The sequence below is a fragment of the Centruroides vittatus genome, unplaced genomic scaffold, assembly GCF_030686945.1.
Source record: "Centruroides vittatus isolate TY-2023 unplaced genomic scaffold, ASM3068694v2 contig_392, whole genome shotgun sequence".
Taxonomy (NCBI): Eukaryota; Metazoa; Arthropoda; class Arachnida; order Scorpiones; family Buthidae; genus Centruroides; species Centruroides vittatus.
Window position 1 is genome coordinate 1328909 of NW_027122208.1, and position 13687 is coordinate 1342595.

At 32.0% G+C, this 13687-nt stretch overlaps 1 protein-coding gene across 4 annotated transcripts; it reads right to left on the bottom strand.

The window, feature by feature from the left end:
* Window positions 1-4366: 4366 nt before the first annotated feature.
* On the bottom strand, window positions 4367-13482 carry LOC136975987 (uncharacterized). Of its 4 annotated transcripts, XM_067271187.1 has the most exons (4): window positions 6880-7058; window positions 5619-6033; window positions 4818-5020; window positions 4367-4734 (listed from the first exon to the last, which is right to left on the bottom strand). In XM_067271187.1, the coding sequence occupies exons 2-4, from the start codon at window positions 6031-6033 to the stop codon at window positions 4660-4662; spliced, it is 693 nt and encodes a 230-aa protein (XP_067127288.1). In that variant the 5' UTR covers window positions 6880-7058; the 3' UTR covers window positions 4367-4659. The 4 variants fall into 4 exon arrangements, with proteins under 4 accessions (XP_067127288.1, XP_067127286.1, XP_067127285.1 ...); XM_067271185.1 differs by lacking the exon at window positions 6880-7058 and adding an exon at window positions 13383-13482 and having other exon boundaries at window positions 4367-5020; XM_067271184.1 differs by having other exon boundaries at window positions 4367-5020; window positions 6880-7062.
* Between the last annotated feature and the right edge of the window lie 205 nt (window positions 13483-13687).

Sequence of the window (13687 nt, forward strand, 5' to 3'; positions counted from 1 at the left end):
CGGTTTTACTTTTATAAACATATGTGTATTTTTGAACAGAAAAGTATTCGAAAATCAACGTTTAAACAATGTATAAACGTTTTCGTCTAACGAAATGATATTAAAGCGATTAAAAGATAATATTATAAAGAACCGCATTTACGCCCGTTATCCATATTACGAGATTGTAAAAATAAATAAAACACTACACAATCAATTTTAAGTTATATAAGTATAAAACTGTCAAGAAAGGTTGGAAGTAATAAAAAAAAATATTTTTAAGTCCTTAAATATTTGCAATCGTATATAAAAATGGTTAAATGTTTTATTTATTTTAAAGTTTACCTACTTAAATTTCGGTTTATCGATATTTTTCCAATGGAAATACTTATTAACGTGTAGAAGCTACTTACAAATTTAGTCTTATCAATCAGAAATATGGCTATCGTCTTTATTAATTGGTGGAACGTTAGTCGAATTTGGCCTTTCCGTTACCGTGCTAACAATTTCCTAATTAACTACTGACGGGAAGATTAAAATGTTTCCGACGTAAGCATAGATTCCGCAGACTACCTATTAAACCATCCTTCCTTTCGTTTATATTGCTGGTATATTTTCGAATGGTTATCTCGAGCTTATTAAGTATCGTTCGGTTCCGTAGCTAGGGCAAGTCCCCTAAAATTTATAATATCTTCCAGTTTAATACCCTACGCGGTAGGCCTATTATACGATGTACGCTTTGGCTTTGGTCGCGTAAACTTACCGTAGGTTACTGTTACTTTTTACACGCGACTGTAGCTAACGGCTGGGGAAAAGTACCGGTCGTTCGTTACGATCTCGTTCTTTTTGTGTCGCGTTTACGTCTTAATTCGCTATCGTACGGTACGTCCGGCCCTCACCCCTGGCATTATCGGAAAATGTAAGCCTATTTTAACGGATTTAATTAATAATAATCACTCGTACGAAACAAGAAAAAGCCAGAATATTAAACGTTAGTGTCGATTTGCTATATAAACGATACGCTTCGTGATTTTTAAGCTATAGAAATCGTAAGCTTTAATAACGCACATAAGTATTATCAGATAATCTGTATTGCACTTTCGAACGATAATTTTATTATTTAAACGATACGCATTTCTTTAAAGTAAAATTCGAGTTTAATAATATCGCAAATACTTCTAAAGTTTTATTTTGATTTAATTTAAAACGTATGACAATTTATTAACTTTTCGTTCCGACTCTTATTCCTCAGTTGACGATATAAACTGGCGACCGTATTCGAACCGAGAATCGAGAAGCAGAATTTGAAAATAACCAGTAAGCTTTCGCTTAGGCCTACTAAAATTAATACGAATGGTAGGCCTAATTGGTTAATTTATAGCCGTAACTCTCGGTTCTCGCTCGCGAATACGGACGTTGTACGTTTAACATTAAACTCTTACAATCAAATTTGCTCGAAGATACGAAACAGCTAAATGTGAAAAAAGTTCACGAGAATTTTATTAGTCTACTATAGGCCTAATTTTAATCTTAGGATATTTTCCATATTAATAATTACGCTTTAAAAATCACCGGATATCGAGCTCTTTTTTCAAACTATAATAACGTGGTTTAAAAAACGATACCCAGTCGAATACTGCCCACGAGTTAATTGCTGGAAAAAACATTTGGAATGTTACGTTCTAAGATGCGAGTAAGAATGCGAATACTACGAATACGTTCGATATCACGCCGTATCGCTCGTAGACTACAAACGGCGCCTTTTAGGCATTTTTCATGTAATTTGAGACAAGAAAAGAAACGGGGCTTATTATTATTTTTTTCAAATATTGAATGGACGTTTTTTTAAATCATTAAAAGCTATTCAAAACGCCAAAATATCAATTAATTTAATAAAACATTCCACGTTTTTTTTATTACTATACACCACGTGGATTGTATTATAACTTGTAAATTTAATTCCTTGCGTATATAAATACGCGTATAAAGGTCTGGAATTACGTAATTTCGTTATACAGCCGCAGTTATATAATACATTGAAGTTACGAACGTAAAGACGAAAATCTTTGGTAAAGTCGGCAACCGGAAATGACTCCATTGGAAAGTGTGAAAAGTCGTAGGGGAAAACGATGGGAAATTGCGTTTTTTTAATTTTATTTTTAAATAGCGTGTTTAATATATAATTGTATCGGTTGTTGCAACGACGCATTAATCACGACTATAACGGTTTAAATCGATAAGATTACCGCTAGAATTCCCATACTCGCGCGATAATCCTTATCGTTCTTTTATCGTAGACGCCACTCGATGGCGCCATCTGCAGTTAAAATAGGTAAACACTAAGCAAAATTTTCTTATAAATTTGCTTTTTTTTTTTAAAATTAGAAATATATAACGTAATTAAAGTTTTAAAAATATAATGTCTGCCAAGATAAAGTTCTTCTGTCCGGTTATTGGCGTTTCCGATATAGGTCTAAATAACTATAAAAAGTACAAAAAACTCGCGTTTATATATTTAGAATCGTCGGTAATAATTTTAAATAAAACAGTACTTTAATATTTAAAATTTTGTTTAGTTTCGTAATTTTTTCTATTATAAGCACCGACAAATATTTGTAATAATGTAGTTGTGTAACTCGATTTTCCACGTAATTTACATTATTTTTAAATACGAGCATTTCAAAAGTTTTAAAAACTTTTAAGATAGTATTTGTTGTCTTTTTAAGCGAAACTTTTATCGCTCTCTGACGGTCGAGTAGCCCGAAAGGAAGGTCGGTGCCGTCGTTATTGCCAAAGCGAATGGAAGAGGCTAAATTTCTACGAATTTCTCTTAAACCTTTTTTAAGATGGTATAATTTTTTGATTGATTTTTAAAAATATATTAAGTTTTACTTCTGCCGGATTAAACAGTTTATAATCGAAATTAAAAGAATCGAAAGCGTGGATTGGATTAAGTTATATAAGAGACAAATGGCTTAGATTTAGCCCGTATTTTTTGCTTAAATATAGTTAAACCGACGCTTAAAGACAATTTGATTTAATAGTCGCAAGGTTAAAATCAAGAAAAAAAACCTCTTTGGACTACTTAGATTACACCGTTTAATATTTTCCAGGACGGTGCTCTTCGACCAATTTATGTCCCCCGGTCGTTTTACCACATAAATGATAGCGCCTAGAACATTAAATTTGTTAAACGAAGAATAAACAACACGTATTAAACTCGATAATATATACGTATTAAATTGTGTTTTAACGTTAAAAATTCGATCGTCAAATTAAAAATAATTTCTCGAGATCGAGTACACTTTTTTAAATTATCATTTTATATTTATTACGGATTACGTCCGTGGGATGGGAAGCTTCGATTCCCCGGTTACGGTCGCATTTTTTAAATAGGTTTTTACGTCTCACTTCGCCAAATATTTAAGTAAAGGTAATTAGTATTCTTCGCCACAAACGACGATGCGGCCGATCGATCGTATCGGTAACTTATCGAATCTATTACCGAGTCATCCTTCACTCGAAACTGCAGAAAACCCAGAAATATTTCTATGTATATTCGAACTATGCATTAAATTTTAAAACTCAAAAGTTAAATTATGTATATAGCCGAATATAGAATCTGCGTAATGTCGAAGAGGTACGGTTGCTTAATGGAGGATGACTGGAAACAATTAGCAGTATATTTTAAAAACGATTAGAATTGTTAGGCTTTTTTCCATTTTTACGGATTAAAACAAACCATTAAGCGCTTCTGTAGTTTTCTTTCTACTCTTTTATCCGTCGGAAATGCGGGTTAACGGAACAACGCGCGACTAGGCGATAATTCTAATTGCTCGATGTAACGACAAATGCGGAAGTCAGAAATGACGCATCGGGATGTTAAAAAGTAACGATACCTTACAAAGGAGTACGGAAACACTTTTAGAATCACTCTAAACAAACTTATCGAATGGTAAGTGAAAAACAAACAGAACCTTTGTTAGAGTCACTCACTCGTCGCCGTTATCTGTTTGAACTCTCGAAAAGTAACTTTTCTTATTTATATCGATATTTACCAATTAAATAATTAACTAGGATGTAAATTTATCGGAATATTAATAATCGAAACACTTCTTTGAAGTGTCGTAACGGCGGAATTTCGACTACGACTGCAATAAAGGAAGAACTAACGATCTTCCCTTAATTAAATGCCAGCCAATTTATATAAATCTATCGAGGCGTTTAAAGTATTTATAACAGCGATTAATCATCAAAAAATATTTCACGAGATGATATAAATTAATACATTATCTGTTAAAAAATTTCTGGCGCTATGGTTGATAAAAACGCGTCACTAAATGACGTAAGCGTAATTCACACCGGAAGCACCTTAAGACACCGGAACGATTTTTAAAAATGGAATTTTTATTTACAATAAAAAACATACACGACGTATAAACAATGTAGTAAGTATAAAACTGACTCTTTAAAGAAGCGCATTATTATCACAACAATAGGAAAATCGTGAAAAATATCGTCAACAGAAGCCCTCGTTTATTTACATTTCTTGACGTTTATAAATAGTTAAAGATACAATAAAAATAATTCTCTAGTCGGAAAAAATGAGGTAAACGAAGCTAATTTCCATCAATTGAGCAAACGTTTTACGTAGGAATATCTTTGGTAGAATATATCACATCATAGTTCCCTACTGACGTCATTCTGAGAGTAGGACCTGGACTGGCACCTTTCGGTCCTTTCGCGGAAAGAAAGCTGAAAAATAAAAAAGAGGAAACGTTCAGAAGCCGTGGAAGCATTAAAATAAAATGTTTGACGTGACCGAGACGATTATTTACCCTCCTCAGGTTTAATCTTCTTTCAAAATCGTCGCTAAGTCTTCTTAACGTTTGCCCAATTTCTGTAAAGTTGATTGAACTATTCATGCTATCGACAGGAATGGAAACAGATGCGGATCTAGCACGTTCCACCGGTCTACCACTATGTTGCACTACGTCCGGTAAAGGCAGGTGGTTACATCCCACTCTGTTTATGTCTTCGCCTAAGTAAAGTTAAATTAATATATACACACATTTATACATAAATCATTAATTAAATTCAAATTAAGGATCGGAGCCTTCTTTCAGAGATGTTTTTTCTACAAAAACTCTTGGTTTCTATAGAAAAATAGGTCAAAAGCGAGATGATGATTAAGCGGACAAACGCGAAACAGCCAGTTTCCTGGGTTAACAACAGTACCAGCTGGGGCACAGGTCGAACAAAGAAGTTCAGAATCTGCTAGTGACTCAGACATACTCTGACTTGTAGCCGATTTTTGGCAGGATGCCAAAGCATGTTATGCTTTACCGAAGTGAATCTTTACTCGACTCGTGATTAATGATTCTTTTTATTTTTCAAAGTTTAAAGAATGGGCAATTTTCCGTGTTTACCAGGTTAAATCCTATTATTATTATTACTTTTAAATTCGCGCTGTAATTCCAGGAACGAAGGAACGATTTAGTTTATAAACATCAATGTTTTTATTGCGTTAAGCTGTCGTATTGAGCTTTAAATCGATACATTTTTGTTTTGGAACCCGAGAGATTGGCATTAAATAAACTATTTAATTTTCTAAGTTAAAGCGTGCCAACTGGACTTACCCCTGGTTCCGTTGGCATTGGGCTGGCTCTGGTGGTCATTGGGTTCGTCCATCACTCGACAAGTTTGAGTGGCTACACTTCTCATAAATCCCATTAATCTCGATTGGCGTAACTGATGAGGGCACGGAGATCTGCCGAAAGGTGAGCGGTTTAAGGAACCCAATCCTAATCCCGGTGCGGAGCTACTTAAGAGGATAGGAATGGGCGAACTGCGTGAACTGGTGACCGGAACCGAATCTTCTTCGTTATCCGAAGATAAATGATGATCAAAAACGGGAATATTGTCTCTCGAATCGTTAAAGTTGCAGTCTTCGAAGGTGAAAATGTGGCCATTTTCGGCGCTCGCATTACTTTCCGTTCTTTCCGGCCTGGCCGACGTATTCGAAAACATCGGATCGAGTCCAATAAAATTCATCTATACGGAAAAAATATTAATTAAATTAGTCACGATTTTCGCAATAATAATCTCCGGGGTGACATCGATAAGAGTGCATAGCCCTAGAGTTACGCTCAAGGTTAACTACGTATGTTGTACATTGTGTGGTGGGGGTGTGTTTTTGTGGCGTTGCAAATGTCAGCTGACGTAACTCAATAGGTCATTAGACTTTAAATAAAAAGTAAAGCCGATTGGATGGTCGCGATTTCGTGGCCATAAAATTATTCGCAACGCACCTGAACGACGATACGACACACTCGTGACCGATTAAAACGATAAATCAAAATAAAACTAAACACCATTGGTTTTTTATTTTTAAAAATAATCACAATTAGAGTAATTTAAATGCGTATATTTCTATGAAAAATTTAAATTTAACCCGCATCCTCAGAAAACAAGATTTTCGTATGACGTCACACTATCGTATCCTGTTTTTGTCAGAGGTGACATCATTTCCTACTTTTATTAAAAACTTAACAAGTAAGAAAGTTTTCGATAAAAAAGAAAGGTAAACCAAACTGTCAAAAGTTATTTATGTCTCGTTTCGTGATATAATCTGCATCAATACCAGCAGTTCTATTATGGCAACCATAATAGGGTCATTGACAAGACTGGCAACAGGCCCGATGTCCTTGGACAATCGGACGATGGTGTCTTGTTCTGGAAAGACCAGTTTTGCATTCGTATAACATATTAATATTCTTAACTAAAAACTGTGCGCTTTAAATAATTCTAATTAACAGTTTAAGGGGGAAGATTAATTAAACTTAGTAAATTAAAAAAATAAATAAAAATTACAGTTACTCGGTAGAAAAAAATACCCACCGTTTAGTGACTAGGGTAATTTTACTCGACGATCTGAGCTTTTTTTTAAATCGACTCATCCAAACAGCGCAACTAACTTTGCTCCTTTACCGCCAACTTTATTTAGAGGCGAGGTTTCGTTAATCTTTCGGAAAGATAACGCGACACTATTGGTTGTTGGGAAATGACGTATGGGAAAGTTAATTTTTCCTGTGACGTCGCGCTTTAAGACCAATCGAAGTAGCGTTTTAGTATAAGTGTTAACCAATGAGAACGAAAGTCTAGCCGAGCAAGTTTCGACCCGATAAAAAGAACAATTAATTAAATTCGAAAGAAACTTTTTTACAGAGTTTATTATTATTAAATTTACACTCGAATTTAATTACATTTACACCTGAAATGCTAACGTAGTTTTATGTTTATTTACGATGATTCGATGACGTCACTATACGATAAGATTCTGTATGACGTTTGCTACGATTCGAGAAAAAAGTGAAAAAAATGTCACCTCTCGAAGCAATGTTTCTAAACACGATCGTTGCGTTAATTAGGCTTATAGCTAATAATTATCTAATTTTAAATTATTTAACGTTCATTTTCTAAAGTTAAACGAAAAACGGAGACTGGTCACGTGTTTGGTAAGGTTGGTGAAGACCCGCTGCTTTCAAGGACGAGCATTTAAGGGTCTCGGTGACACTGCGGGACTACTTCATTTCCTTTAAGATAAATCGGAGCCAAGTCAACAAATTTAAGATGAGAAGCGATTAAGTTCGGCTGTATTTTCAGAAAATATAAACAAAAAACATATCCTCTGTTCCAGATAAACCGGTCCGAGCCGTAAATTAACGATAAAATAAATGGGATCTACTCACTGTTATTTGTAAATCCCTCCAGCTACGAACCTCGTTATTGTATTATTTAGATATTTTACAATTGATGGTTTATATAGCTCGATATATTAATATATTATTCGAGGTTTTAAAGCGTATTAAACAGGTTAGAGAAGTTCAAAAACTGGTTTACAACTATAGCACCTTGTTTCGTAGCATCGTTGCGCGCTTGTTTCTTCCCAAGTTATTTTTAGGAACCCAAGGCTATACTCTAGAAATCGAATTATCTTTGAGATAAAAATATTGATATATTATTTATCAGAGAATACATAATTTTGCATAACACCCGAGAACTTGGGGGAAAAATAAACAATTGATAACAGACCTAAACTATACGAATTTTAACTTTATATTACGCTTTAAAACGCATAAATATAATAATAAAATTACACATCAGGTAACATATTTGTTTAATCACTACATAAATTAATAAAATAATTATTTTCCAAGTTATATTGCACCCGGAATCGTTTACGGAAAGTGAAAGGTTTTACAATTTAATAGTGTAAATTTTAAGGGCGAATTCGACCCTAACATTAAAATACGAGTTTGATAACCTCGAAATAACGTCGTAAAATAATACAGCTGTTGGTTCTAAACTGTTAAGTGAAAAATATAGAGAGATTAGTCACCTTTATTAAAGGGTAAATAATTCTTGCACTTTAAAATTTATAAATAATCGAATCGAAAAACCTTAAAACAAAGTGTTTCGCAATTACTCACTATAAGATTTGTAAATACAGTATTGTGTAATCGTAAGCCGAAAACGTTATTCGCAAAATGCTCTGGAAGCAGGAAAACATTAAATAATGAAAATAAAATGTATTTTATTCCTTGTTTACAAACGTGATCTTAAATAAAGATATATTTTTACTTCCTAAATATTTGTATGCCTCGTTTAAAATAAGGATGTAATATCTTGTTACAACTTAAAGTTTAAAGATATACAACACTATACAACACTATTTAATAAAGCGTGCGTGAACTATTAATATAAGCTTTATATGTAAATAATTGTGGATACAATTTTAAAGCTTATTAAAAACAGCTTTAAAAGTAGGGAAATATGCATATTTTAAGTACGTAACAGGAAGAAGATTTAATATTTTTGTCTAAATTCTCTTCTTAAACCGAAATTATGTAATATTCAACGAGAAATATATTAAAATTATGAATTTTTATTAATTAAAAGTGCTACAAATCTTAATTTAATCGTCATTAAAGTGATCTAAATTCACTTAAATATATAATAAAACGTTGTGCATTTATCTATAGAAAACAGTGTTGAACTTTTATGTTTATCTATAGTTAAACGAGAGAAATTATATTTTTTTATCTACAATAAGAGGGTGAAGTTACACGTTTTATCTATACTAGAGCAAAGCATACAGCTGAATCATTGCCTCGAAACAAGAGAAGTCATCTAAACGCGCTTGTAACCTTCAGTTTTTATCCGTGGCGTCACCGTGTCTGTTACTATACACCAAAACAACCTTTCACCCCACCAAACGTAACGGATTTTACCAATTTAAAAATCGGATAATCTAATTACAAAATGATAAGAATTACAAATTTCGTATAATAAATAAATCTAGAAAATCTTATCTATATACAAAGGGAACTTTGAATAAACATTGAACAACACACAACTTTGAACAACACTCCAAATAATATTATCTATAAGTGTTGTAACAAGAAAATTAAATGTCATTTTGTATCATAGATTGTATATTTTCTTTTCTTTTTTCTGATAAATGAGCTTTATATTTGGTGCCAATGAATCATACATTTGTTAGAAGGCAGTTTTATAGCAAAGAGAAATTATGAAGCATTATTTTGTCGAAAAATACCCTATTTTTTATGTTCAAAATGACTAAAGGTTTTAAATATGTTTATTATTATTTTTTTGTATGCAGCGGGAAGCAGTTACGAAAATAGAAGCCTTTGAAGATGACACAACTTCTATACTCTCTTATATCATCGATTATAGGAGATAATTATAGCTATTGCATCATAAAAAATAGCCTTTCTGATCGTTTACAACTGTAAGATTTAGTTACGGTTACAAAATGTAACCTTATTTTAAGTAAAACTTTAATAATGTTCACGAGAAGTCTTAAGTTTGCGTATGTCTTTATTATTAATATTTATAAATATGGAGTGCATTGTACTAAAACGTGACTACTGATTTTTTCTTTTAATTTTCTTTTGCTTATTTCATGTTAACAGGCTATTTTGTAGGGACTCGGAAAAGTAATTACACACTCAACAATATTATCGACGTAATTACGGATACTTATATTAACAAGGGGGCCCGCTACCCTAGAAAATTAACAGGTACAATATAACCGCATATCACACCGTGCTGTACATAAGATCGATCCAATCTACCCATAATTATCGGGTCTCGCATTAACAGTATTTTAAAAAGTTATAAATAATAAAATAATTTTACATTTATTTTTAAAACTGTACTTCAGATATTAAAATATAGTTTTTATTCTTACTATTATTTTTTCCCCTTTAAAAAAATATATGTTGGTAACAGTTTTGATTGCTTTATAATGATTTTGTAATGAATTTTGCGCCCCGGGCCGCTACTTGGATAGCAGATGCAGTCGTTCCTACTTGTTGTTTCTCCCTTTTTCAATGGCTTTACGGGCCTCTATGCCCTCGGGCCCTCTGAGTCATCGGGGTTCTTCCTTAGCTTCGCATAACGTTTGTGTACAGTACGACCCTTTCAATACACCATTATTATAAGGCAATTGTCTAACACACCTTATCTATACAGGTGAACGAGAAGCCAAACAAAAGTTGGCAGATTTATCTAAAACTAATTCCTGTAGAGTTAGCTTCGAGTTTTAAACATTGTTCTTAATGAGCGGTTAAATGCCGTGTGCTAAGTCAACCAGATATAGAAACAAGCACCCTTTAAATAAACGTTTAAAAATCATTTTCTACGTTGATGATTTCAATATTACGTAATTTCAACAGCAAAATCATCGGTTGATAAATTAATAATAACAACAAACCTTATTTAAATACAGAAATAAAAAAGAAATGAGAGAAAAACTGGTTTCGTATTCAAATTAGATGTAGTTACAATTGTATTAAGTCATTTCTACGTTGAATTTAACGACGTAACTTATAAATATTTATACTTTCCTCTTCTTAAACCAAAAAAAAAAATGTTGATAATATACACATGCTTAATAAAAGCAATTGTTTTTGAAGATTTATACGAACATTTTATCAGATAAACCAACTTTCCAATAAGAGAAAATCCTCTTCTATGATTGATAAATAATTATATAATAAATATAATTACGTTACAATTCTTTAAAATAGTTAATTATTATTTGAAATATTTTAAAAATTATTTGAGTAACACTATCTAAGCATCGTTTTTGAATTTTGTGCAGAGACGTTACTTCATATACATACTGTATGTTTATATTCGTGGAATTTAAATAGAAGCAATCACTGAAAATCTATTAAAAAATTAATTAATAAATGTTGGTTTTTATTACAGACTTATATTCAAGAATTACAGAAAAGTGAGTTAAATTATTAGGAATAATGAACTTGCATAAAAATCATACATTATTTGCATAAAGACGACATAACCCAGGATTATCTTCATATAAAGCTTTAGAAGACTTACGTTAAAAAATATAATGTTATACGTAAGTCTTCCAAAGCTTCAAATGAAGATAATCCCGAGTTCTGTCGTCTTTATGCAGACATTTCTTTGTTTTTTACACAAAATTATTTGATTATTAAAACTGTTTAACTTTTCATTGGTAAACAGTAACTTATAATGTATACATATTACACAAAATTGACTTATTTTTATAATTTTAAAAGCATTAAATTACGAAAATAAGATTTTCTAAAGTGCTTAAAAATGTAAACGAATAATAGAAATTTATTTTTCTATTAAAATGTATTTGATAATTTCATTGTAAACTAATCAGAATTGCCAATCTATTGCACCTTATCTTTTGAGGAATTTTCAAAGTTCCTCGAAGGAAATAATTAATATAACAGTTCCTTTGTAAGAAAATGTATCGGGATGAGTAAATTTACAATAGACAAAATGAAGTTTTTCCTTTCAAAATACATTTTATTAATTTTGATGATATGCAAATAATCAAATTCCTTGTTTAGAAAACTATTTTGAAATTTCTACCCACAGCTTTTTCTGAATTCGTTTCTATTCTAAAGTAACATCACTCGCTTTGTTTAGAAATAAAATATTATAATGAAACATATGCTGGTAGAACGATTGATAAATACCTGTACGATTAGTAATACGGCACCAAGGCTGATACGCTAATGAGGAATTTTATTAATTGTAACATTATAATTGACGTACAACGAACAAGGATGTTCGGTTTGTATACAATAAAAATGCATTGTTTCCACTAATAAATCTACTCGAACAGGTGTTAAAACGTTTCTAATAGAGAAAATTTAATTGTGTGGAAGTTTAGAACATTCTGAACACGAAGACACGTCGAGGGCTCGGTGAATATTTACAACGCCCCGAAGGCTGTTGCTATTTTTGGATCATTTGACGCAATTGAATCACCCGAGTTCATTTTTCTGAGCATTTTATCAATACGCCAATGCGTTGTATCAAGTTTTGGTTTATTTATAAATCGAAATTTGTTTAATTAATAATTATTAAAAAATTAATTACTTCTCCTTTCGTTAGTTACGTTCGCATTACACTCGGGAGAAAATCGATTAGAGTTTTAGGAGGGTGCAGCGCGGGCCATCATGAGTCACGATTACTAGTTCAACAGGTTTCGAGACGGCGAAACTTTAAGAAAAAAATAGTAATAATTGAATTTAATGTGTTATAATAATAATTCATATTCCCGGAAAGATAAACTATTCACTAGTTCAATTAATTATCGCGGTAAAAAGTTTGATTTATATCCATTTAAATATTAATTTAAATAGTGAGTTTATTAATTATTATTATTAATATTATTATTTTAATCTTCTTATAAAATATAAGATGTTGTTTTATTTAAAAAATGAAAATAAAATTACAAATTTACACGATTTAACTTAAAATATCGCATCGAGTTTTGTTCTCGACTGCAGTCCCGTAGCCTGGAATAAATCACGTTGGGAAATGGAGGGAAAACTGAAAACTGTGACTAGTATTTTTCTGTTCGATTTGATTTTCTAGCCAGCACCGCGTCTACTAGCTACGGTTTAAGTGTAAAAATAAGCAACAGTAGCCTAAGTTTACGTGATGAAAGCGAAAGCATATATCACACAGCCTACATACAGTTCAGGCTTACTGCGTACGGATACTACTGACAAAGTCGAGCCACCTCGCAGCCCCCGTAGATACAGATCAGCTCAACGGTAAAAGTGAAACAAACGAAATTTTTTAGGTGAACACCACGAAAACTGACGTGTTAAAGATAACTAAATAAAAGTTTTAAGTGAACATTAATCAGCATTTTTGTTTTATCGCTGTATTATCTGACGTTTTACGTGATTATTCGATATTGTCATAAGAACTTTATTTATATAATTTATATATTATTTTAAATCAGGCAAATAATAATAAAAAACAACAACAATAGAAACACTTGCAGATCTACTTACAACTAGAGGAACAGGACTCTCCTATATTGTAGACCTACAAATACACGAAATATGAGTGGCGGAATCACATTTTCCGATTTATATTTATTAGTATAGTTTGAAAATTATTTTATTTCGTGTTGTAGACATTTTTAAAATACTTTTACTTTTTTTTAGATTCGTTCTTCCTTTACATCAGACTATGGCTTGTGGTGATTCATTCCGTTACTCACTTCTGCATTCAAGCTATAATACGGAGAAGGAATTCGTAGTTTATCTATAATAACTGTGGGATAAGTTATGTTTTAAGATAAACTTCGCATTAA